The following is a 26,561-nucleotide window of genomic DNA, read 5'->3' on the forward strand; positions in this document are numbered from 1 at the left end:
TAATCTCATCAAGCACTCCTCATCCTACCTTAAATTCAGAAAACTAGTTAAAACCAACCTGTTTAACCGATTTGTATCCAAGAACTCTTAAAGTCTTTCCCCTGTATTTTACTCACTTGTACTTGACGTCCCTACAATATGACTTTCACTCTATTTCTCTTCCTCCCCACAAATATGCATGTATTCAATGACATCATTGTTATTCCAAGAATTCATTGTACTCAAGAACTTCATTGTTATTTCTTCGCTCACTGTCCAGCTCTTCTTATTGTAAACTGCCTCGAACTACTTTGGCTTTGGCGGTATATAAAAATAAAATTATTATTATTATTATTATCTTCCTCCTGCTTGCATCCATCTATTTATTTATTTTTTTTAACTTATATTCCACTTATACTTAAGCGGATTATCAAAAAACAAACATAATCATAAGATAAAAATACCAAAAACCAGAGTTCCCAAAAGAGACAACAGATTCCTTGGATCTGTTACAGATTAGGGAATCTGGCACAAATTTTACTATACCAAAAACAATTGGTGAGAGATTTAAACTCCCTATGGAATTACCCCAGCGTCTGAGCGATAATAATAATATTATTAATGTTAAAGGGACTTCAGTACGGGCTACGATTCAAATTTTAGCCCCGGGCGGATGTTCATTGGTGACTAGCACCAGATCGAAATCTAAATAAACATCACCCCGTACATCATAACGTCCCTTTAAAATTATTTTTTGAAAATAAATACTCATGCCAATAATCGCCAAGTTGCTGAGAATAATTTCAAACCAGGAGAAAAAAAGACTGAGAAGCGCTTCAACCACTCCCCCCCTCCAGAACAGCAAACCTCAAAAATAATCAATAATAAAGAAATCAAAACATAAACCTAAGCCAAAAATGCTAAGATAATTTCAACTTAGCTGAATCCCATCAAGTTCATATCACCACTCTATCTCCTCTCGACAGAGCCCCGTTTTTTTAAGCCTTTGACAAATTTTACTATTCATGAGATTTGTTGTTTTTTTTAAAATAAATCTGTCTCCACCCTCTGCACTGCTGCTCGGTTCATGTCTTCTCGATAGTTGTGGGGTTCACAGATTCGATGAAGTCTGCAAGGTCAGCGGGGTTAAAGAAATCTTTAGTAGTGTTGTTATGAGTGACCCGCATGCGAGCAGGGTATAGCGCCCTGAATTTAGCGCCCATGGCAGTCAATTTGGGCCTGTATGAAAGGAGTCGTTTTCTTTTCTTGGCCATTTCAATAAATGTGTCTAATCAGTTCTATGAATCTGCTGATTTTTCACGGGTTTAACCGGATGGCAAGACTTTTTCAAATAAATGTATAAATTATGGTAATAAAGAATTTTGAACCTGGTTAGTGAATGATTCATAAGAAATAGGCATTATTTTAGAAACTTGTATAATTGTCTTTTGAGTCCTGTTATGCTGGTTGCCTTGGCAACATCCTCTGGCAACAGTTTCCACACCTTAATTATATGCAAGTGAAAAAAAAAAAAACTTTTGACAATTTGTTTTCATTCTGCTGGTTATTAGTTTCACGGAGGCATCCTCCTCTTTTCGTGTTTGACAGGTTAAATAGCCACTCCTAATTTAACTGTTTCAACCCCACTCATAATTTAATAAACTCCAACACATCCCTGCCATTCATCTTTTTTCAAGCTGAAGAGTCCTAACCTGTTTAGCTTCTTTTCATAAAGGAGTGCCATTTTTGTTGCCTTCTCTGAACCTTTTCTAGTTGCACTAAATATTTTTTCTTTAAATAGATTACATCATAGGCAGCAAAATGCTTTTTGTTTAGGGAGCCCAAAAGCTCCGCACTAGACTCCACCCAAGCTTTGCCCAAGACCCTACCCCTATAATAGTATTAAATGTAATGCCATTTTCCCATTCATTCATCATACACACACAATATAATCTTATTAACAATACATAATGGTAACCACAAAATTAAATTACATAAAGCACACTGTATGCAGAGAAAATTATTATCATTTACAGTATATTCTGCTTTATTCAGAGAGATAAAGGCAGATGACTTTAAAACATGCAATGTCACCTCACTAATCGCTACAGCAAACTCCCCTTCAGTGCCAAACAAGTACTGTACATCAAGTAGTAATAGAAAGCCTTGCAAAGAGTGTAAGAATAGAAATACTGGGTCAGACCAATGGTCCATCTAGCACAGTATCCTGTTTCCTTTGTTTTAGCTATTTAATTTTAATAAACATCATACCTTGCACAAAGTGCGAAGCATTGTGAGTAGATGCATAGTTATACCCCCTCCCCCAGGAGCAGTGAGGTGCAGGAGATGAGAAGAGAACTGACTGCAGCCATTCAGGGAGCGGCGCAGGACCAGGCAGGAAGCGAAAAGCTTGCGTTCCTGTCCTATGCGCCGCTCTGCAGCAAGAAAGGAGGCAGCCGTCCAGCAGGAGCGTGGAAAGCTCCTGGTGAGACCGCGCTGGACCACCGGCATTTTAAAAAAAGGTACCAGGGAGCGGGGGCTGCAGGCTGCCTACCACCAGATGCATCAGACCACCAGACGCACCTACGTGTAGAGGAGGAAAAAACAAGAAAAAAAAATTCTGAACCAAATTTTTTTCCTCTGAACCAAATTTTCTGAATCAAATTTTTTTTTTGCTCCTCTACATATAGGTGCATCTTATAGACCGAAAATTATGGTAGTTATTTTATTTAATTATGCTACTGAATTAGAGGATCAGGTAGAGACCCATTTACAAATAAGTAAAGATAGGGTTGACAAATTTCCTCTTTGAAAAAAAGAGGATGCCTGGCCCTGCCCCTTTCCACCCCCAGTTCCACCCCATTCAACCTCCCCCACTGGCAGCATCTCCTACCCTCCCTTCCCACCACCCAGGGCAGGATTAACCAATAGGCCAAGTAGGCACGTACCTAGGGCCCGAAATGGTCAGGGGGGGCCCAATGAAGGAGGGCATCCACATTGTTTTTTCCAAACAGTGATGGGCCCCTCCAGCATCGATCGGCAACACTGACCCCCCCGATCAGCAACGTGGCCCCCCCATCGACGGAAACTAAGACAAGCAAGCAACACGGGTAAGAAAGGCAACGGGAACTGTAATTCTGCAAGCGGTGCTGCTTGCCCAAAGCTTCCCTTTGACGCAGCTTCCTGTTTCCACCTGGGCAAATGGTGGGGTGGGGCGGGGCAGGGGGGTCCAGTGTACTTGTGTGCCTAGGGGCCCTCAATGAATTAATCCTGCCCTGCCACCACCTGTGCAGCATCTCTCTTTCCCTCCCTTTCTAACCCTCCAGAGATTTAACAGTGACCGGGGAGGAGGTGAGTGGGGGAGTCAGGAGCTGATGAAGGAGGCCATAACGCAGGTCCCGCAAGGGGGGGAGGGAGGAGGAGAAGAACATATGTTCCACACCAAAGATATAAAATTACAGTGGCCAGAAAAGGAAGTAGGGGAGTAGAGCCATCACCAATTTTTGAGGAGGCCACAGCCCCTGTGATTCCCCCTCTTCTGACGCCTTTGGATTACATATATAATTTTCAAGAAACCAGAGCTATCTATGGCTCTCTAGACATGACACATGATACATGATAGTTTTTTATCCTTGTGGTATCGAAGACATATACAGCACTGTGTATTACCTGAAGAAGCAAAATAACCATTCTTTTTTTCTGGAAATCTAGATTTCAGCCACCCACTTACTGACTGCTTCTGTAATGTCAGCTCCCGCATCGTTAGCTATGGCAAAATTATTTTGGCCCGAAACACATGTGTCCAAAGTAACTCTAAAGAGTGGCATGGAGATTGAAAAAGGGTAAGTTGATGGTGATATAACAAAACTATACCAGAATAGACTGCAGACTTTTTAATAATAATTTATTATGTCTTCAAAAACAACGTTAAAGGGCCTATTTATGAAACCACATTAGCTAATAATATAGGTGCATGCTAACAATTAATATAGTATAGAAAATGCCCATTTGAGGCTAGGATTGGATGGGGAATGGGCTAGAACTGTGTGCTAACTGCTAAAACAGTGCCTTAAGGGGTGCCGCTAACTGCATCACATATTGTCTGCACAACAACAAACTTTTGTCTATACTATCGACAGTTAATGGAGAGGTTTTTCAATTCATTTTGGCTATTACTGTGCAAGAGCTGTTAAATTAAAGTGCACCTTAGTACATAGGGGTCTAAAAAAGAAAGTTGGTTTAATGTTATGAAAACCATAAAGGCCCTGATTCTATAGATGGCACCTAAAACATAGGCGCCAGGGACAGTCTTCTTACGTCTTTCGCCGGAGACCGTATCTGGCGAAAGACGTAAGAAGATTTGAGGCGGTCCAGAGGAGGGCGACGAAAATGATAGGAGGCTTGCGCCAGAAGACGTATGAGGAGAGACTGGAAGCCCTGAATATGTATACCCTAGAGGAAAGGAGAGACAGGGGAGATATGATTCAGACGTTCAAATACTTGAAGGGTATTAACGTAGAACAAAATCTTTTCCAGAGAAAGGAAAATAGTAAAACCAGAGGACATAATTTGAGGTTGAGGGGTGGTAGATTCAGGAGCAATGTTAGGAAATTCTACTTTACGGAGAGGGTAGTGGATGCCTGGAATGCGCTCCCGAGAGAGGTGGTGGAGAGTAAAACTGTGACTGAGTTCAAAGAAGCGTGGGATGAACACATAAGATTTAGAATCAGAAAATAATATTAAATATTGAACTAAGGCCAGTACTGGGCAGACTTGCACGGTCTGTGTCTGTATATGGCCGTTTGGTGGAGGATGGGCAGGGGAGGGCTTCAATGGCTGGGAGGGTGTAGATGGGCTGGAGTAAGTCTTAGCAGAGATTTCGGCAGTTGGAACCCAAGCACAGTACCGGGTAAAGCTTTGGATTCTTGCCCAGAAATAGCTAAGAAGAAAAAATTTAAAAATTTAAATTGAATCAGGTTGGGCAGACTGAATGGACCATTCGGGTCTTTATCTGCCGTCATCTACTATGTTACTATGTTCACCTGTCTGTCTTCAGTTAAGCGCCATTTTGTAGAATCAGGCCTAGTGACGCCTAGATTTAGGCACCAGTAGGCACCTGTATCTTAGGCACCCCCTATTTATGCCAGGGTTTTCTTGGCCTACATACTGGTGCCTAAGTCCAATTTGGGTGCCTAGGTACCAAAAATGCCCAAGATCTGCCTACAATGTGCCCCAACCATGCCCACATTCTGGTACGCACCTTGGCCTAGGTGCCTACCTGAACGTTTTAGGTGCCTATCAGAGTTAGGTGCCTACCACCCAATTAATTCTTGCCAATTATGAACTGCTAATTGCTCATTATCAGTGCTGATTAAGCTTAGTAAATAATTAAGTTAGTCACCTAGATCAGCTGGGTGCCTAACTTTAGGCGTCTTTTTTAGAATCAGGGTCTAATTCTATAAACTTGCTCATTCATTTTTCTGACTAGTGCAAATTTGCACACGCAAGTTGTTATTCTGGACAGCCTGAAACCTACAGATTTGCTCCTGAAGGAGACCCATAAAGACCACATAGCAGTAATTCAATACCAATGACTGGACAACCCATGGAAAATGGTGCACCTTTACATAATGTCTAACACTGGGTTTTACTAAGCAACATAAGAGCATTGATGCTCATAGAAATTCAACGAGCATCAAAGCATTTACCTCACCCGCCCTCAGTAAAATGCTCTTACACTGCATAGTGAAAAGAGCCCTAAGTCATCTTAACAATTTCAATTTGAAAAAACATTTCTGTACAATACAACTAATATAAGATTCCATAATTAACCCAGAATCCCAAATCACTCTCAAGAGTTTTATATCCGATTTAAGAGAAACCTCTGAGCCAGCTAACATTAGGTTCCTTTGAGACATAATTTGTTGGTGATTTCCAACCCACAGGAATATTTGATTTATTTAAATGTTCTTTTCTTTAACATGTGGAGATCTTAAGATCTAACTTATAATGGGTTTTACTACACAGCGTTAGAGGCTTTTAGCACGGGCAGGAGAGGTAAATGCCCTGAAGTTCATAGAAATTCTATGAGCGTTACCTTGCCGGCCTACACTAAAAACCTGTAGCGCCATTTAGTAATAGGAGTCCTGAATGTTTTAATGTATTTCAGAATCCATGCATGGTACCCTCTGGAATACTAAACCTTCTGTTCTCAGCTAGTGCAAATGTTTCCAAAAGTAATCATTTTGTCATGGGTGATGTTGAAGTGATGATATAGTGCAACCTGTCTCACTTGAATGGAACTGTTATTTTTTTTTTTCTCTCTCCCTTACGTGTCTTTTTGTGGCTGTTATTTTCTCGGTAAAGTGATGCAAGAAATATCTTGGAAGCAGCCAGTCAAGGAGCCTCCGCTTCAATCGGATTGGTGGCAAACATTATTGTGAACCTAATGGCTTTCCTGTCCGTTCTGTCTTTCTTCAACGCTGTTCTATCCTGGCTGGGTAATATGTTTGACTATCCACAGCTGAGTTTTGAGGTATTTATTACACTGTGATCATTTTTTTTTTTTTTTTAAATAAATCTTTATTGATTTTTAAGACCAACAAAAGCGCAATAACCGTATATTTACATTAATCAGTAAGTTAAACACTTATAATCATAATCAATAGCACTGCATAAAGAATAAATCCCCCCTTTCCTTCCATTACATTTTATCAAGGATTAGGACAAAGCAAAGAAATAACCTCCCCCTCCACACACACACACACACTCTTACCCTTCCCTGGATGTGTGTGGAAATAAACAAAAATTAAAGACAACTATAATGAAGTAATAAAAGACATCAACGGGCCCCAAACCAGTTTAAATAAATTGCTATGCCCCAACATGTCAGCATTCATTTTCTCATACCTATAGCTTGAGCACAAATTCGCTCACCAAAAAGGACAATTGAGGCGATCATAATTTTTCCAATTACGAGTTACCATTTGCGCGGCTATCCCTGTCATAATTAGGAAAAGCCGGCATTTATAGCGGTCCACTGTGATCACTTTAAGCAATGCATTTAACATGATTTCTTTAACAATTAGAATCATTGTAGATTGTAGAATCTTTTGAAGAATCAGCAGAAAGATGTTATAGGGCTGATTTTACAAAGGCGCGCTAGCTGGGGTTATCCCCCACGCTGGCCAAAATCTACCGCCTGCTCAAGAGGAGGCGGTAGCGGGTAGCGCATCCGGCGGTTTAGTGCGTGTTATTACGTGCGTTAAACCACTAGCACGCCTTTGTAAAAGGAGCCCATAGTATACGAGCTTTCAAAAAAAGGTCTGAGCAACTTCAAAAGCTCATGTATGAAAAATCACTTTTTTGGTTTTGTTTTTGGTTTTTTTAATGGTCCTTCTAAAGCGGGAGTTTGCAACCTAGTCCTCAGGACACACCTAGCCTGTCAGGTTTTCAGGGTACCTGCAGTGAATATGCACGAGATAAATTTTCATGGGCTTATGCACAGTGGTGTAGCAAGGGTGCGCGGCACCAGGGGGGCGGTGGTGCCCTTCCCCTGCTCTCTTCCCTGCCCCGCCCTCCCACCGCATGCGCGCCCCCTTCCCCATACCTTTTTTTAATTCGCCAGTGTGAGCAGCATGTTCACGTAGGTGTTGGCTCGCCCTTTGATGTCGCTTCCTAGGCGCGGGTCCCAGAATTGACGTCAGAGAGAGCGCCAATGCCAAGCTGGACACAGCAAGTGGCCTGGCCCAATGCACACAAACCTTGGCCGAGCGTGAGCGAGGTTGTTTGGTAGCTTGGTATGCTTTAATAAAGAATTCAAATATGTGCTGGTGCAATATGTTACACAGTTTATTGTTCAGAACACCAAAAAAGTTCAAAAATGGCTTTCAGGTTTGAATCACCCTTGCCTTTATGTTTCAACACACATAAGCGTCAAAACTTCAGTTCAAGCAAAAAGACACAAAATCCTTATACACAATGAAAGCTTTCCTTTAGAGCAGGGATCTCAAAGTCCCTCCTTGAGGGCCGCAATCCAGTTGGGTTTTCAGGATTTCCCCAATGAATATGAATTGAAAGCAGTGCATGCACATAGATCTCATGCATATTCATTGGGGAAATCCTGAAAACCCGACTGGATTGCGGCCCTCAAGCAGGGACTTTGAGATCCCTGCTTTAGAGGCAAAACTCCTTAGGGTCACAGCATTAATACCCCCAAGAATGGAATCTACTCCAATTTTTCCCAATGGATCAGCATGGAAGATTCCCTCCCGAAATCCCAACAAAATGGTGCCTTGAAGTTAGCTTCCTTTGGGCTCTTGTTTGTGGGGGTATTCATTCCTAGCAGTAACTTCCCCGCAGTATATAAACCGTACAAGAATGGCCAAAGAGAAATAAGAATACAAATATTCTGTCTTGGCTTTGTAGGCTTGCCACTTGCCCTGGTTGTACTCCAGCTTAAACCACTTCATTCAATGGCACATATCTTAAAGTTCAAAAACAAACTTCCTTCTGCTTTATAATTAACCTGAGCACACATTTACTTCAATTCAGCCCCTTATCTTCAATAGCTCTTAGCTCATTTCCATAACCACTTCTGTGTCCATGGCACAGGAACTCACATCATCTTCCATTTCAACAGTGGCGTACTAAGGGGGAAGCAGGGGGGGAGGTCCACCCCGGGTGCAAGCCCTGAGGGGGTGCTCCGGCGTCCGTTTCCCCCCCTCTCCCCGACGTCCGGTTCTTCCCCTCTGGCCTCCCCGCACCATTTAGAGTAGCGAAGCAGCCTGCAGCAAGATCGCGATGTCAGCGAACTTGCGCTGCTTTGTGCTTTTTCCTCCGCCACGGTCCCGCCCCCTCCACTGACGTCAGAGGAGGGGGGCGGGTCCGCGGCAGAGGACAGCACAAGCAGCACAAGATCACTGACATCGCGATCTTGCTGCAGGCTGCTTCGCTACTCTAAATGGTGCGGGGAGGCCAGAGGGGAACAACCGAATGTCGGGGTGGGGGTGGGGGGCGAGAGGTCCTTCGGGGTGGGGCGGGCATGCAGGCCTTCAGGGGGAGATGCAGGCCTTAAAGGGGGGGGACAAGCCTTCATGGGGGGGAGACAGGCTTTCGGGGGGGACAGGCAGGCAGGCCTTTAAGGGGGGACAGGCCTACAAGGGGGTGGGAGAGGCCTTCAAGGGGGTGCAGGCCTTCAAGGGGGGGACAGTTCTTCAGGGGGAGATGCAGGCCTTAAAGGGGGGGACAAGCCTTCATGGGGGAGACAGGCTTTCGGGGGGGGGTGAGACAGGCAGGCAGGCCTTCAAGGGGGTGACAGGCAGGCAGGCCTTTAAGGGGGGACAAGCCTACAAGGGGGTGGGACAGGCCTTCAAGGGGGTGCAGGCCTTCGGGGGGGGGGTGCAGGCCTTCAAGGGGGGGGGACAGGCCTTCAGGGGTGAGATGCAGACCTTTAAGGGGGGGACAGGTCTTTGGGGAGGACCCTGGTGTAGAAGTACACGGAGGGAAGGGGGTGTTCAAAGAGACATGCATATGCCAGACTTTGGGGGGAAGAAATAATGGGTCTGAAAATAGAGGAGAGTGAGAGAGATGATGGGCCATGGGATTTAGGGAGGGAAAGAATAGAAAGGGATGGTGTGGAGGAGGGATAGAGGGATAGATATACTGGATAGGAGGGTAATTGGGAAAAGAAAGGGAGAGATGGTGGGCCCTGGGGTGGTGGGGAAGGAGGGAGAGATGCCGGATGAAAGGGTAGTTAAGAAAAGGTGGATCTGTGGAAGGAGATGAAAAAAAGGAAAGATACCATACTTCCTGGGGAGGGAAGGGAAATGGAAAGGGAGGACAGAGATGGCAGATGGATGGTTAGCATGAAGAAAGAAAAGGAGACCCTGGCAAGCAAGTTATCAGAAGACAACCAGAGCCTGGGACCAACAAGATTTGAAAAATAACCAGACAACAAAAGGTAGAAAAACTAATTTTATTTTCTGTTTTGTGATTACATATGTCAGATTTGAAATGTGTATCCTGCCAGAAATGGTATTAGACCGCACACCATTCACATACCCTCCGACCAAAAATGTCAAAAGAAAAAAACTGATCGACAACCTCCTAGCCATTTGAGCTGCAACACTCAACCCCCAATTCTACAACCTATTGACCTCAATCACAGACTACAAAACCTTCAAAAAAGAAATAAAAACCCTTCTATTCAAAAAACACATAAAACCGAACTAACACAATCAGAACTGTCCCAAGCATCACCTGCAACTACTCCATATGTACTTCTCATGTCATGACAATTCAGATATAATTTATGTCATGTTATGTTTGCAATAATGGTTACATATATGAGGTTCAATAAAAGAATATTTTCACTCCCTGTTTCTATTCTGACCATTTATACCGTTTCATGGTTATTACAAAAAATATTTTTTACATTGGGGGTAGGTGGGGGGTGTCAAAAAATGATGGGCCCCGGGTGCCACATACCCTAGGTACGCCACTGCATTTCAATTTCATTTACAGATGATGAATCAAAACTATCCATAGCCTCTTCGTTAAGAGCTTTTACCTGAGTTTTCTGCCATAAAGGGGATTGCTGCTTTTTGGCTTTCAGTGGCTGTAGTCTGCTCCCTTCCAATTGCAGTGCAGCTCTGGGTTGCTGTAACTGCCTTTTCTTTCCCTGCAGTGAGCTGATTACTTCTCACTACAGGTGGAATCTGCCTTCTGGTGCCTGCTAATCTGGTTTAAACCAGTCTCAGGCACATTAAGAATGGCTTGTGTTCCCACCCTGCTTTTCCCCCTCACCAGCCCCTGTGCTACTGGGAAATGTAGTTTCTCTTGCTGACTACTCCCAGCAAGTTTGGGAAAAGCTAAACCAGTCTTTGGCTTCTTGGGCATTGTTTGTGGAGGCTTTAATGAAGAAATACTTTGCCTCTGAATATTCTTAGGAGCTGCTCTGGGTATCATGCTAGCAGTCTTGGAAATAATTATATTGTTTTTAATATTAGAGTCCTGTTCTGGCAAGGATTCCTTACTGCTCACAGGGGCAGCCCTGTGACAATATGTAGCACCAAAAAACTCAGCATCAGTCGGTACAGCGCTTAGCACGGTTCTATCAAAGGTTTGCACTCTATAGAAATCATTCTTAGCAACTGTATGTGGCATAAAATGTAGGCACATCCATTTAGGCCAAGGACAACTAGGCCTAAATACCTGCACCTAAGTTGTGTGTGGCTCGGGCATATTCTATTACAGTGTGCCTATCTTTTAGGAACAGCTACGATCTGTCCATGCTCCTCTCCTGGTCTTGCTCAGTTTTGAGATTTGCGCACGAGACGTGACATGCAGCACTTTATAGAATGCGCCTATGAAGTTTTGCGCGTAACTTATAATTAATGCCAATTACCAGCATTGATTGACTTGTTAAATAATTGATTTCCATGAGCAACCTATAAGCACCATATATAGAATTGGGGGGGGGGGGGGTAAGTACATGTTAGGGTTTAACACCCTTTAGTAAAAGGGACCTTATGGCCCAGGTTCCCAAAATGGTGCCATTTGCGGCAGCCGCCTAAAACAACGGCGCTGATTGTGTGTCAGTCGTACAGCGGGCACTGTTTTGAGAATTGCGACCATGGCAAAGATAGATGCCGGAAATGTAGGCCACGGTTTTAAAGGCCTACATTTCTGGTGTCTATTTTAGACACGAATCGTGACTATGGAGGCGCCTAGAGGTGCCTAATGTCACTTCCAGCGTTAACCTGTGACCTTAGATGTTCTTAGATGTCTCTGTGGTCAAAAGAACGGTGCCATTGCTGGAGGGGGCCTCCATTTTTTAAATGAGAAAATAATTGATTTTAAAACGACGTGGTCAATTACTGTAATGATTAAAATCAGTTAAGCTAATTAAGTTGGGCAGTGGTACAGCACTGGCCTATGTGCATTGCAAATCTTCCGGTTAAACAAACTTTGTTGATGTTGCAGGTAATTTGCTCCTATGTCTTTATGCCATTTTCATTTATGATGGGGGTAGACTGGCAAGACAGCTTTATTGTCGGAAAGCTCATTGGCTACAAAACCTTCTTCAATGAATTTGTTGCTTATGAGGAACTTGCAAAGATGATCTCTAAAAGGAAACACATGGGACCTGAATTCATTGATGGCATAAAGCAGTACATGTCTGTGAGTAACAGCATTTCTTTAATGAAAAATATTTGTACTATTACACCAGCCAACACAAACAAAGTGTTTTCCTTGGCGCCTTAGGTTTTTGGCCTGTTCCTGGGGTTATTTTGGGTGCTGATTCAGAAAATTGCAATGGATAGACCGCATAAGCTCTAGTTTCTTAGATATGGTGGCTACACAAAGTATCCTTGTTTTTTATGCCTTTGGGATAGTAGAGCCAAACATGAACGTTGGGCAAAAAAAGATTGGCCTCCGAGGCAATATATGGAGGTTGGAGGACAAACTGTAATCAATGAGCCTTTGGTAGCATGAGATAGAATCATACTACCACCACTACATATATGGTGAGGCCTGATGAAACAATTTGTAAAGGCTTTGAATAAAGACAAAAAGACAAAAAACTGTGGGGTGGTCAACACTGGAGGAGGTGGTCCAACTCCTCACAGTAAAGGGCCTTGGTGCCACAAAGGACAATAATCGAAAAGACAAAGGGCTCCTTTTACAAAGGCGCGCTTGCAGTTTAACGCGTGTAATACCGCACGCTAAACCACCGGCCGCTATAGCCGCTATTGCCTCCTCTTGAGCAGGTGGTAGTTTTTAGGCCAGAGCGGGGGTTAACGCATGATGGAAAGTCACATGTGTTAACCCCGCTAGCGCGGTTTGATAAAAGGAGCCCAAAAAGTGGAACCAAGTCCTGAACTTGCAGGAGTTAAAAATATTGTTTATTGGTGTGAATTAAAAATATACATAATACAATGTCATGGAATATATAATATAAAAATGTATTATAAAAATCTAACTGATGCAAACAATTTCAAAACATGAGAAAAGTGCTATATATGTGAAAGACGGACCCTACATGGTCTGTGTTTCGGCAATGAATTGCCTTCCTCAGGGGTCCTTAGCACACTAAGCTTGAAGAAATACAGCCAGGTGCATCATCGGATGTACTATTCTACAAATCTTCTGACTGCTCAATATCGGCTGCTATGCACCTTTGCTAAGGACCCCTGAGGAAAGCAATTCATTGCCGAAACATGGACTGTATAGGGTCCATCTTTCACATATACAGTATAGCACTTTTTTCATGTTTTGAAATAATATGTTTTTATATTATATATTCTATGACATTGTACTATGTATATTTTAAATTCATACCAATAAATGTTGATATTTTTAACTCCTGCAAGTCCAGGACTTGGCTCCACTTTTTGTCTTTTTGAATAAAGACGATTCATTCACTGAATATATAGCGCATAAGTTACCTGGATTCAGTAGCGTAGCGATGGTGAGAGATGCCCAGAGCGGTGGCGCCCATCCCCCGCCCTCTTCTCTGCCCCACAACCGTCACACACTTCTTCCATGCCCCCACCTGCTGCAAGCCACTTCTCTTCCCCCGTATCTCTGTTAACATTCCTGGTGCGAGCAACAACCCTCAAGCTGCCGTTGTGCCAGCGTTGGCTCTTCCTCTGACATCACTTCCTAGCCACGGGTCCAGGAAGTGACATTAGAAAAAGAGCCAACGCTTGCGTGACAGCACTTGGGGGTTGGGGAGGTACGAGGGAAGGGAAGTGACATGCACAGATGGCAGTGGGGGGGGGGGGAGAAGGAGTGGGATGGGGCAATGAAGAGGATGGGTGCCTGTGCCCTTACCAAGATGGTGCCCGGGGCAGACCGCCCCCTCCTTACTACACCACTGCCTGGACTTACCACGGAAAAACTGAAGGCAGGAATTTTCAATAGTCCACAGATCAGACAACTTATAAATGACCCACATTTCATAGCATCAATGAATGAAATCAAATCATGTGCCTAGTCTTCATTTGTTTTTGTTGTGAAAAAGGCAGACAATTAGTAGAGGATATGCTCTTTCATTTCAACAGACTTGGCTGTAACATGGGAGTTAAAGTCCATTGTCTGCTCAGTCACTTAAATCGCTTTCCAGAGAACCTTGGTGACTTAAGCAAAGAGCATGGTGAAAACTTTCACCAAGACATAAAAATAATGGAAGCCTGATACCAAGGAAGATGGGATGCACACATGATGGCAGACTGTTGTTGAAATCTTATGCAGGATTATCCTGGCAGATCCCACTCTCAGAAGTCTTAAAAAGGGAGCTTCTTGTGTGTCGAATGACTGGAAAGTTTGTATCATAACACTACATTAAAATATCTGATTTTTTAATGGGTGAGCAGAGTGAAGAGTGGTATGGCATATGTTCTGTATCTCAAAAACTAGAGCTGAATGGAGAAAACTAGTGCCATTTTTTATTTTTTTTTTTTAATCAGCAGGTCAAATATACCCAGAAACAGGTCTAGCAAATGAAGCACCAAAATGAGTGTTGGCCAGTGTTAGCTGAATTTCTTGTTCTTTTCTCTTACGATAAACCTTTCTCTGTTTTGATTGTTTTGTGAAAGGACTAAAGGGGTCTCCAGGAAACGTGTTTCTGTGCACCATCTGATTTTAACCAGTGTATATACAGTATTAGTGAGCTTCTTACAGTACCTTTCAAGCACAGTTTCTGAGCTTAGAATGGAATATAGTACCTTTCTCTCATTATTCTGGCCCAGTGATGGCAAACAAACTATTTTCAGAATGCAAAATTGCTCACAAATCAACATTACAGTTATTTTTAAAGACCTCAAAAATTAACATAAAAGTAACCTATTAGCCAAAAAGAGATCTTTTTATGTGAGATGGCATAATATTTATCAGGTATATCCTACATCTGTTTTTAAAGCAACGAGAAGACCTGAAAAACACAAATCAGATAGAACTAATCCTTTATTTTCTAAGTGTTTGCACCTGTAACTCTTGGTTTTTAATACACTGGTTGACATCATTTCAAATTGTAATAAGAGAGAAAAATGAACTGTTCTTCCAAATCCAATGAAATCTAAACGAATGTGCTCTAAAATGTAGAACAACTGCTCAAAATAATGTCTTTGCCCAACTTATTTCTACTTGCTCTTCAACAAACAAATATGATGGTGGCTCAGTGTAGACTTTTCTCAATCACTATGGACAAGTTCTAAAATCCCAGTTTTAAAATAATAAATGAGCTGCCCAATATTCAAAGCAGTTTAGCTGGCCACTGACTAGCTAAATTGCTTGCTTGGGGCTACTATTCAGCAGCACTTAGAAACAGAAAGACAGAAACATGACGGTGGATAAAGACCAAATGGCCCATCCAGTCTGCCCATCTGCAGCATCCACTCTCTCCTCCTCTCCCTATGAGATCCCATGTGCCTCTCCCATGCTTTCTTGAATTCCGACACAGTCTTTGGTCTCCACCACCTCTACCGGGAGCATATTCCATACATCTACCGCCCTTTCTGTAAAAAAGTATTTCCTTAGATTACACCTGAGCCTATCACCTCTTAACTTCACCCCGTACCCTCTCACCCTGGAGTTTCCTATCAATTGAAAGAGAATGACCTCAGGCCTATTTATGCTACAAAGGTATTTAAATGTCTCTATCATATCTCCCCTCTCCCGCCTTTCCTTCAAAGTTATACATATTGAGATCTTTAAGCTTGTCCCTATAAGTCTTATGACGAATATCACTGACCATTTTACTAGCCTTCCTCTGGACCAACTTTCATCCTGTTCATATCTTTATGAAAGTGTGGTCTCTGGTGCTGCTGAATATTGCGGTAAGTGTTGAACACAGTCAGCTATTATGGGGGCGTTTGGGGGACATCAGCACTTGACCACTTAAGTGCCGATATTCAGTACTTAAGCAACCAGGTTTACAGCATACATGGGAGCCACATAGATATATTTTCTATTGGTGGGCCCCTTTTACAAAACTATGTTAGTGATTCCTGTGCCGCAAACGCAATGCAGCCCATTCAATTCCTATGGGCTGTGCCGCATTTGCCATGCCAGTACTCACTACGGCAGCTTTGTAAAAGGGACCCTTTATATGATAACTCGTGGCTGCTTAAGTGATGAATACTAGATACTCAAAGCCTAAGCCCTCACAAGTCCCGGCTTTGAATATCCAGGAAAAATGCCGCCGGTGATGACCGAAATGCTCACTGCTAAAGCTTGAGCATTTGACCCCGAGATTTAAAGCTACATGGAACTATGCATTCAGTTCATTTTATCACAGAATAGCAGAAAAGGGGAGAAGATGAGGGCTGGAGCCAGAAAATTAAACAAAGCACCACATTGAATTAGAGCAGTGGTCTCAAACTCAAACCCTTTGCAGGGCCACGTTTTGGATTTGTAGGTTCTTGGAGGGCCTCAGAAAAAAATAGTTAATATCTTATTAAAGAAATGACAATTTTGCATGAGGTAAAACTCTTTATAGTTTATAAATCTTTCCTTTTGGCTAAGTCTTAATAATAATATTGTAATTTATTGCTGAAGAGACATATGATCAAGAAACTTTTATTTTACTTTTGTGATTATGATAAACATACCTAGGGCCTCAAAACAGTACCTGGCGGGCCGCGAGTTTGAGACCACTGAATTAGAGTGTGCAAGTAGGACCTATCATAGTATATATAAGTTGCGTGCTTAAGTTGCAGACACACTCAAGCCTCTTGCTGCTGTGCCCATGTATATGCCCCCTTGCAGAAATGTACTTTCTTAACATACACTGGGGCGGACTAGTATACACTCATATATAATTCATATATGACTAGTATACATGCAGACCAGTATACACTCATAACACAATCCATTCTTAGTAACTTCGGATTATCACCAAATCGTCATTAGCCCTCTGATTTTCATATCAATTCTTCCACAAATTCATATTCCAGTATATTTAAAAATAATTATTATTTCATCAATAGTAGCCCATTTAATATATTTGAAAATTTATTTTTGAGAGATTTTGCATTTATCTTGCTAAAGATAAGTACAGGTATGTCATCTCCATAATCCTATATAATAAAACCCTAGCCGTGCATGCGCACTCCTACTTATGTGTTCCATTTTGCCTGATCCATGAGATGTAGGTCCGTGGCCGCAGGAGTGCGCATGCGCGAGTCCCCAGCCTTACTGCTTCCCAGCACCTACCTACACTCGCCAGCAGGACTGGCCGCCAGCGCTGGACTCCCTGCTCTCCACAAGATCGCAGAGTCGGCTCCTCTCATGAGCCGCACCAGCGTCGGAGAAGGCTTCCGACGCTGGAGGGGATCGAGAGGAGCTGACGCGGCACTAGTCTGGAGCAGGCCAGACCACGGGGTGGGCAGGGAAGCGCCAATAAAAAAGACTCCAGCTGCGAGCTGCTCATTGGGACCAGGAAGGCAGCCACGCGAGGGAGGGCAACAGAATGAAAAAAAAGATAACGTGCAGGGAGAAGCTGGGCCTGCCTGCAGGGAACACAATAAGGGAAGGGGGGGGCCCTTGGAACAGGCTAGACTGCGGGAAGGGAAGGGGGAGGGGCCAAAAGGAGCAGGCCACATTGTGGTAAGAGTAGGGTTGGGGGGTGAGGGAAAATGCTGCTACTGCTGCACAGGGACCTGGAAGGGGAGATAAATGCTGTTGCATCTACACAGGGAAATGCAGGGAAAGAATGACAGACAGACAGCAGGTGGGAGGGAGATAGAAAGAAAGGAAGAAAGAAACAGGGGCAGGGAAAGGGACAGAAAGACAGAGAAAGGAGGCCAGGGAGAGAAAGAAACAGTGGGAGGGAGAGAGACAGAAAGACATATATTCTAGCACCCTTTAATGTAATGGGCTTAATGACTAGTTATGCATATTTTTACAGTTGGTCAAAAACTAAAATTTTCAATCGTGATTAATTGCACTTAATCACTGCATGCAAAGCCAATATAGAAAGTTGTGTCGGGAAGGAGCAGGACACCTCAGGGGGAACGCTTCTGAGTCAGCCACAAACAGCATGTGGAAATTGCTACCTCTGCCAGCGACCCTGTGAAGAGCCAGGCCTGTTAAATGTAAAGACAGGAAGGTAGGAGAAGAGATAATGGACCACAAGATAGGCAAGGGGAAAGAAAGCAATGCTGGATAGCAGAGGGAAGTTAAAAATTCTGGTCAGAGTTTAAAAAAATGTCATTGTAGTTAAAATTGTAACAAATTAGTTGAATTAATAATGCTCTAAATGCCCACCCTTGCATATTTTATATTATTGCACTTGGCAACTTTGCCCATGTTCCACACAAAGCTCACCCAAGAACATGTCAAAATGCACATTGTGTACTGTTTTCTCACTATGCGTAAAATACTTTTACATGTGTACCCTGTGAGTTAATTTTATATGTTAAATTTCCTTTCATATGTATAATAAATGTGAGGGGAGATATGTTTGAAATCTACAAAATCCTGAGTGAAGTAGAATGGCTACAAGTGGATCGATTTTTCACTCTGTCAAAAATTGCAAAGACTAGGGGACACTCGATGAAACTGCAGGGAAATACTTGGAATGTTGTAAGAATGGAACATTTGAAAGGGTAAAAAAAAGTGACATTCAGAATCATGCAGTAGGTGTTGTCAGGTCTGAAAAATAGTGTTTCTGATGAATGTGCACTAAAATAATTAATTTGTTTCTAATTTGCTTCCATTAGGTCCGTTCAGAGACCATTGCCACCTATGCTCTCTGTGGATTCGCAAACTTTGGCTCTCTAGGAATAGTAATAGGAGGCCTAAGTATGAAATATATCTATTTCTCATGATTGATGTCTAATCATTTGCTTAAACAATGTGATTTGTGATGTGCCATTTATTTGAAGGTTGTAAAAAGCATTCTCCTGAGATTGGAGATAATGACATATTTAGAATTCCAGACTTAAAATCTAACTAGGGAGACAGAGAGAGAGATTCTATTACATATTGATCATAACATATTTAAATCATTTAGGGCTCCTTTTATCAAGGTGCACTACGGGGGTTAGCGCGTCGGACATTTCATCACGCGCTAACCCCTGCGGCACGCCAAAAAACTAACGCCTCGTCAATGGAGGTGTTGGCGACTAGCGCGGCAGGCGGTTGAACGTGCGGTATTCCGCGCGTTCAACCGCCTACCGCACCTTGATAAAAGGAGCCCTTAATTTCCAGAAATATCAATATTGAAAAGATAGCACGGACATATTTGATTAGTAGAAGGTCCAGTAAGCAGAAACACACATCTGGTAAAGCTGAAATGTGAAAGTGCACTTGACTTTTATCAAATGGCAAACCAGTAAGGCACAATGCAAATGATATTTAGGCTATGCAAAATTATGCCATGTGCAAGAGGACTGAAAAGCTGTCAGAGTTATCTCCTGAAATGACTCAGCTATAAACACATGAAGATTAATATCAACAATAATTTAGTCAGTGTAATGTGTGTAAAACACTGGAGATAAGAAACAGTATACAGTGGAATCTCGGTTTGCGAGTAACCCGGTTTGCGAGTGTTTTGCAAGACGAGCAAAGCATTCAGCAAACTTTTGACTCGCAAACTGAGCACTGCCCTGATAAACGATCACTTACAGCCCAGGAAGCGCCGCTTCAGGGGATTCCTCTTCCGTCTTCCGGCCAGCCTTCCACGTCGGGTGCCTTCCGCAGGTTGGAGGGCCTCTGTCTGGGCCTGCGCGGCCGGGTGCCGTCCCGCCTGCGCGTTGCATGTGACACACACAGCGTCAATCATCGGCGTTGTGCGTGTCAGCGCGGCATGCGGGTGGGGTGGCGCTCGGCTGCATGGGCTCGGATGGGGGCTCTCCAGCATGTGGGGGGCATCCGACATGGAGGGCTGGCCGGCAGATGGAGGAGGCATCCCTCTGAAGTGGCACTGCGGGGTTCTCCAGCGGCTGGCAGACATTTGATGCATCCCCCCCGAAGCGGCACTGCCCCAGCCAGACAGGTTTTCAAGATATCCCTAATGAATATGCATGAGAGAGATTTGCATACCTGTCACTTCCATTATATGCAAATCTCTCTCATGCATATTCATTAGGGATATCTTGAAAACCTGACTGGCTGGGGGTCCACCAGGACAGGTTTGGGAACCACTGCTCTATGCTGTAGCTTATTTTCACAGCATTCTTTCATGACCATGTTTTACTCTGTATGTCTCCACAGCATCAATGGCTCCAAGTAGAAAAAATGACATTGCTCGCAGTGCCTTCAGGGCGTTGATTGCTGGTACGGTGGCCTGCTTCATGACTGCTTGCATTGCAGGTAAGGGAGGCTTTCTTACTTTAACCCACAGAGAATTTCTTAGTTGTTTTCATATGGCAGTTTGTGGATTGAGCAAAACCATGTTCTACTTAGCACAGCTCATTCACATATTTCATTCACTCTTTCATCCAATCAGGTTGTGAGGGAGTCGACGCTACTCTTCCCCTTAAGGATAGTCCCTCACAATGTCAGAACCACCTTAAGATCCATAGTCCCACCCAAGGGGAGAGTGAGGGGGGGGGAAGAGCCAGAACAGCAACTAGGTTAAGGAGGCTCAAGAAAGCAGGGACACCCCAGGGCATATGCTTTTCCTTTGGAAATTACCCTGTGAAAAGTACAGTGCACTTACGAGTGCACACATTTACATCTATTTAGTACACACAAATTTCCTGGCTTAATTTATCTACATAGGGATTGATATTCAAAGTGATTTAAGCAGAGAAGATAGTAATTAAGTTGCTGATGCCCAGTGAATATCAGCACTGACACATACACCCCACACACCCCAAACACACACACACATTAGGTGGATGGTGCTAAGGTGGAGTCTGAAAACTGGCACTTATCTAGGAACTGTTTCTATTTTTCTTTTCTGATATTAAAATCCTCCCTTTTTATTGGATCTCCTAGTACAACGATATACTTTTTTCTCTTTGTTTTTGAGAAGGTGTTCATTGAGTACTTTTTCTTAATTTCTTTTAGCATTAAATTTTTAGCTTTCTTCAGAAGTGAAATTGTTTGAGTATAACTTGTTGAAATATAAATTTTTTTTTTTTTAAATAAAAGAATACTAGCATTTACATTCATGTGTGTTCCCATACCCATGTAAGTCCAGCTTGGTGCCTAGGTACTATTCTGCCAGCACCTATTCAACTTATATAGTACATATTTGAGAGGTGCAACACACAGGGGCAGAACATGGGCAGGATAAAGGCAGTCACTGGCATAGCGAGGATGGGACGTACCACACGTAGGTGACACCTATAGGGATATGGGCTATTGTTGTGGTGTATAGTTGAGTCCAGTAGGTAATTGGTGGATTTTGGAGGGCTCACCATACAATATAAGGAGGTGATGATAAGGTGTGTACCTGGGATCTTTTATGTGAAGTTCACTGCAGTGCCTCCAGAGGTGCCTAGCTGCTCTGCTGGGATGTCTGTGTGGCCAATCTAGTAAAAATGCTGGCCCCTCCTACATCAGTGCATTTTTCATTTGGATATTTTTTTTTTTATAAGGGTTTAAAAAAATAGACACAGAGGCTGATTCTATAAATGATGTCTAGCTCAGGACAGTTGTCAATCAACCATTAGGCACCTAACTCAACTTAAGTGTCACTAGGCATCCTAATGATAGGTGCTGGTATATTAGGCCAGGGTTTTCCTGCCCATATTTATTGGCACCTATTACAGACACCTAGCGATGTCTAACCATGCCCACTTTTGAGGTAGGCATCTCAACTTAGGTATCAGTAGGCATTACTCCAAGTTCCACGTGTTTTTATTTTTTAATGAGATAAGAACATAAGAACATAAGAAGTTGCCTCCACTGGGTCAGACCGAGGTCCATCTCGCCCAGCGGTCCGCTCCCGCGGCGGCCCATCAGGTCCGTGACCTGTGAAGTGGTTTCTGCCTATTTCTATAAACTACCTCTAGTTATATCTGTACCCCTCTATCTCCTTATCCTCCAGGAACCTATCCAAACCCTCCTTGAACCCCTGTACAGAGTTCTGGCCTATCACATTCTCTGGAAGCGCGTTCCATGTGTCCACCACCCTCTGGGTAAAAAAAGAACTTCCTAGCATTTGTTTTAAACCTGTCCCCTTTCAGTTTCTCTGAGTGACCCCTAGTGCTTGTGGCTCCCCACAGTTTGAAAAATCTGTCCTTATTCACTTTCTCTATGCCCTTAAGGATTTTGAAGGTTTCTATCATGTCCCCTCTAAGTCTCCTCTTCTCCAGGGAGAACAGCCCCAGCATTTTTAACCTGTCAGCGTATGAAAAATTTTCCATACCATTTATTAGTTTAGTCGCCCTCCTCTGCACTCCCTCGAGTATCGCCATGTCCTTCTTGAGGTACGGTGACCAGTATTGAACACAGTACTCCAGGTGCGGGCGCACCATTGCGCGATACAGCGGCATGATGACTTCCTTCGTCCTGGTTGTAATACCTTTTTTGATGATGCCCAGCATTCTGTTTGCTTTCTTTGAGGCTGTCGCACATTGCGCCGATGGTTTCAGTGATGTGTCGACCATCACCCCCAGGTCCCTTTCAAGGTTACTCACCCCTAGCAGTGTTCCCCCCATTTTGTAGCTGAACATCGGGTTCTTTTTCCCTACATGCATGACCTTGCATTTTTCTACGTTAAAACTCATTTGCCACTTTTTTGCCCAGTCTTCCAGTTTCGTTAGGTCCCTTTGCAGGTCTTCACAGTCTTCCGTGTTTCTAACCCTGCTGCAGAGTTTGGTGTCATCAGCAAATTTGATAACCTCACATTTTGTCCCTGCCTCCAGATCATTAATAAATATGTTGAACAGTAGAGGTCCCAGCACTGACCCCTGTGGAACTCCGCTCGTGACCCATTGCCAGTCAGAGTATTGGCCTTTTACTCCAACCCTCTGCTTCCTGCCAGCCAACCAGTGTTTGATCCATCGGTAGATATCCCCTTGCACCCCGTGGTACCACAGCTTTTTAAGTAGCCGTTCATGAGGTACCTTGTCGAAGGCTTTTTGGAAGTCAAGGTAAATGATGTCTATGGATTCCCCCTTATCCATCTGGCTGTTTATTCCCTCAAAGAAGTACAGCAAGTTCGTGAGGCATGACCTTCCCTTGCAGAAGCCATGTTGGCTCGCCTTCAGTTGTCCATGGTTTTCTATGTATTCGCATATTGTGTCCTTTACCATTGCTTCCATCATCTTCCCTGGAACCGAGGTCAAGCTCACAGGCCTGTAGTTTCCCGGGTTACCCCTTGATCCCTTCTTAAAGATGGGCGTGACATTTGCTATTTTCCAGTCCTCTGGGATCTCCCCTGTTTTTAGGGAGAGGTTACATATTTGGCGAAGTGTCTCTGCTATTTCGTTTCTCAGTTCTTTTAGTACCCTTGGGTGGATGCCGTCCGGGCCTGGTGATTTGTCGCTCTTTAGTCTGTCTATCTGTCTGAGGACATCCTCTTTGCTCACCTCTAGTTTTACCAACCTTTCATCTTGTTCTCCGTTTATAATCTCCTCGGGTTCCGGAATATTGGTTGTGTCCTCTCTGGTGAAGACTGACGAGAAGAATTTGTTTAACCTGTCAGCTATCTCTTTTTCCTCCTGTATCGCTCCTTTCCTGTCTCCGTCATCCAGTGGTCCCACTTCCTCTCTGGCTGGTTGTCTCCCTTTCACATACCTGAAGAAGGGTTTGAAGTTTCTTGCTTCTCCTGCCAGTCTTTCCTCATATTCTCTCTTTGCTTTCCTGACCTCTCGATGACATTCTTTCTGGTGTCTTTTGTGCTCTTCCTGGTTTTCCCTTGTTGGTTCCTTTTTCCATTTCTTGAAGGATGATTTCTTGTCGCTTATAGCCTTTTTAACTGCAGTTGTTATCCATGCTGGGTTTTTAGTTTGATTTTTTTTGCACCCTTTCCTAAACTTTGGGACGTACAGGTCTTGTGCCTCGAGTACTGTGCATTTAAGCAGTGTCCAGGCTTCCTTTACGGTGTTCACCTTCCCTGAGCTGTTGCTGAGCTTTTTTCCTACCATTTTCCTCATGTCCTTGTAGTTTCCTTTTCTGAAGTTGAGTGCTGTCGTTGTGGTTCTTTTCACCTTGGTTGTTCCCATGTTTAATTTGTACTGGATCATGTTGTGATCGCTATTCCCTAACGGTGCTAGTACCACCACTTCCTTTGCGGGTCCCTCTAGCCCGTTGAGGATTAGGTCTAGAGTGGCATCCCCTCTCGTTGGTTCCATGACCAGCTGCTCCATGTAACAGTCCCTTATTGCCTCTAGGAATTTAGTTTCTCTCGTGCAGTTTGAGTGCCCAATGTCCCAGTCTATTCCCGGATAGTTGAAGTCCCCCATAACCACCACTTTTTCACTTTTGCACACCTGTCTCAGTTCGGCCTCCAGGTCCAGGTCGTTTGTTTCTGGTTGTCCTGGTGGGCGATAGTACAGTCCCAATTTGATGTCAGCTCCTTCCCCTCCTGTCAGCTTAACCCATAGTGACTCCAGACTGTCTGCCCTTATTGTTGTTTCAATTCTGGATGAAGCAATGGAGTCCTTTATATACAGTGCTATTCCTCCCCCCTTCTTGTGTGCCCTGTCCTTCCTGTAGAGTTTGTACCCTGGCAGGGCCACATCCCATTTGTTGTCCTCTGTCCACCATGTTTCTGTGATTCCTATTATGTCTATGTCCTTATTTCTGGCTATAACTTCTAGCTCCCCCATTTTAGTTCTTAGGCTTCTAGCATTTGTATATAGGCAATTTAAGTCCCAGTTTGTTACCTTTTCTTTTGGATCTACTCTTGATTTGTTGCTCCTGCTGGTCTCCTCGCGTGTTGTCTCCTGCGGTGTGTCTATTTCGTCCTCTGCCCGCTTCTTTGTTCTTTGATAGCCCTCTGGTTCCGGCTGTTTCCTCCTTGTTTTGCTCTTTAGCTCTAAATGCCCCTCGGTTCCCTGTGCTGCATCTTTGGGTTTGTGTCCATGTGGTGTCCATTTTGTCTCTAGTCCATTGTTGCCAGTTCCTGTCTCAGTATCTTTGCTCGATACTGTGGTCCGATGTGTCGAGGTCAGATCGACTATCGGCTTTCCCCTTGTTATCAGTTTAAAGTCATGTCTATGCAGGTCTGGATGTTACGTGCCAGCATCCTCGTCCCAGCCGTGCTCAAATGCAGACCATCTCTCCTGTAGAGCTTGTTTTTCCCCAGGAAGGTTGACCAGTTCCGTACAAAGAGGAAGCCCTCCTCGTCACACCATCGCCTCAGCCATCCATTTGTTGCTTGCAGCTCGGTCTGCCTCCTCGCATCTGCCCTAGGTACTGGCAGGATCTCTGAAAAGGCTATCTTCCCTGTCCTCAGCTTCAGCTTCCTCCCCAGGATCTTAAACTGTTCGGTCAGTGTAGTCATGTTGAAATTCCTTCTGCTGACGTCATTTGTTCCGACATGGATTATCACTGCTGTGTCCTCTGTCTCAGCTCCCTCCATGATTCTCTCGATTTTGTCGGAGATGTCCTTTGTCCTTGCCCCTGGGAGACATGTCACTAGGCGATCCGCTCTGCCTCCTGCTATGTGACTGTCCACCTCTCTCAGGATTGAGTCTCCCACCACGATAGCAGATTTACCTCTCCTCAGCTTCCTCCTAGGTCTCAGGTCTGTGTCGGTGATGATTGGGTCCTCCAGTCCTTCCTTCTCCTGGTTGGTTCCTCCGCAAGGTTCCTCTCCCTCGGCTCCTGGTGGGTCCTGGTGGGTCCTGGTGGGTCCTGGCGGGTCCTGTCCTCCATCCGTTTGTTCCCTTCTGAAGAGCGGGTGATCCTGTGTCTCTACCATCCTGCAGGCCTCCTCGATGAATCTTTCGAGCTCTTTGACCTGTTCATTGAAGTGGTTTTCTCTGGTGATGTCCTCAGTTGGTTCAAATTCCTCTGGTTCCTCTATGGAGCGGAGTCCCTCTAGCTCCTGTACTTTGATCTGCAGTCTCCCGACCTCCTTCTTGAGGCTAGCCAGTTCCTGACATCGACTGCATATGTAGGCCTGCCTCCCGGAAGGGAGGTAGACATACATGTGACAGTCGATGCAGTATACTGGAAAGCTTCGCTGACCTTCTGCTGCTTCCATTATTCCTTCCTTGTGACTAAAGTTGGCGCGCTGGAATTTGCCTGACGTGTATCTGAAGTCCCTTGGTGTGTAGGAGTGGTACCCGGTGTGCAGCTAGTAGAAAAATAGATAGAGAAGAGAAGAATGAGAACTTGGCCAGGCCAACCTAGGCACCATTTATAGAATCTGGCCCTCAGAGCACATCCATTATCGGGAAAAAAACAAGATAGAAGTTTTGCAGTTATGAATATGATCATGTTTGGTATTGAATTTTTTGCGTGTTTTCTTTTTCCTTACATGTTTTCTTTCTCCTTGCTTATTGTAGTTCCAGTCCTCCATAGCCCCAGGTACATTAGATAAATTGTGAGCCCACAGGGACAGATAGGGAAAATGCTTGAGTACCTGATTGTAAAACCGCTTAGATAACCTTGATAGGCGGTATATAAAATCCTAATAAAACTTGAAACTTGAAGATTATTCTGGA

At 43.9% G+C, this 26,561-nt stretch overlaps 1 protein-coding gene across 1 annotated transcript in view; it reads left to right on the forward strand.

The window, feature by feature from the left end:
* SLC28A3 (solute carrier family 28 member 3) overlaps positions 1–26,561 on the forward strand; it is a 108,275-nt gene that overhangs the window by 76,601 nt on the left and 5,113 nt on the right. Inside the window, exons 11-15 of the mRNA XM_033957342.1 lie at positions 3,691–3,821; positions 6,346–6,514; positions 11,965–12,162; positions 18,708–18,789; positions 20,203–20,301. Coding sequence (XP_033813233.1) covers positions 3,691–3,821; positions 6,346–6,514; positions 11,965–12,162; positions 18,708–18,789; positions 20,203–20,301 — 679 coding nt within the window. The remainder of the gene's footprint in view (positions 1–3,690; positions 3,822–6,345; positions 6,515–11,964; positions 12,163–18,707; positions 18,790–20,202; positions 20,302–26,561) is intronic.

Source organism: Geotrypetes seraphini, chromosome 1 (genome assembly GCF_902459505.1).
Source record: "Geotrypetes seraphini chromosome 1, aGeoSer1.1, whole genome shotgun sequence".
NCBI lineage: Eukaryota > Metazoa > Chordata > Amphibia > Gymnophiona > Dermophiidae > Geotrypetes > Geotrypetes seraphini.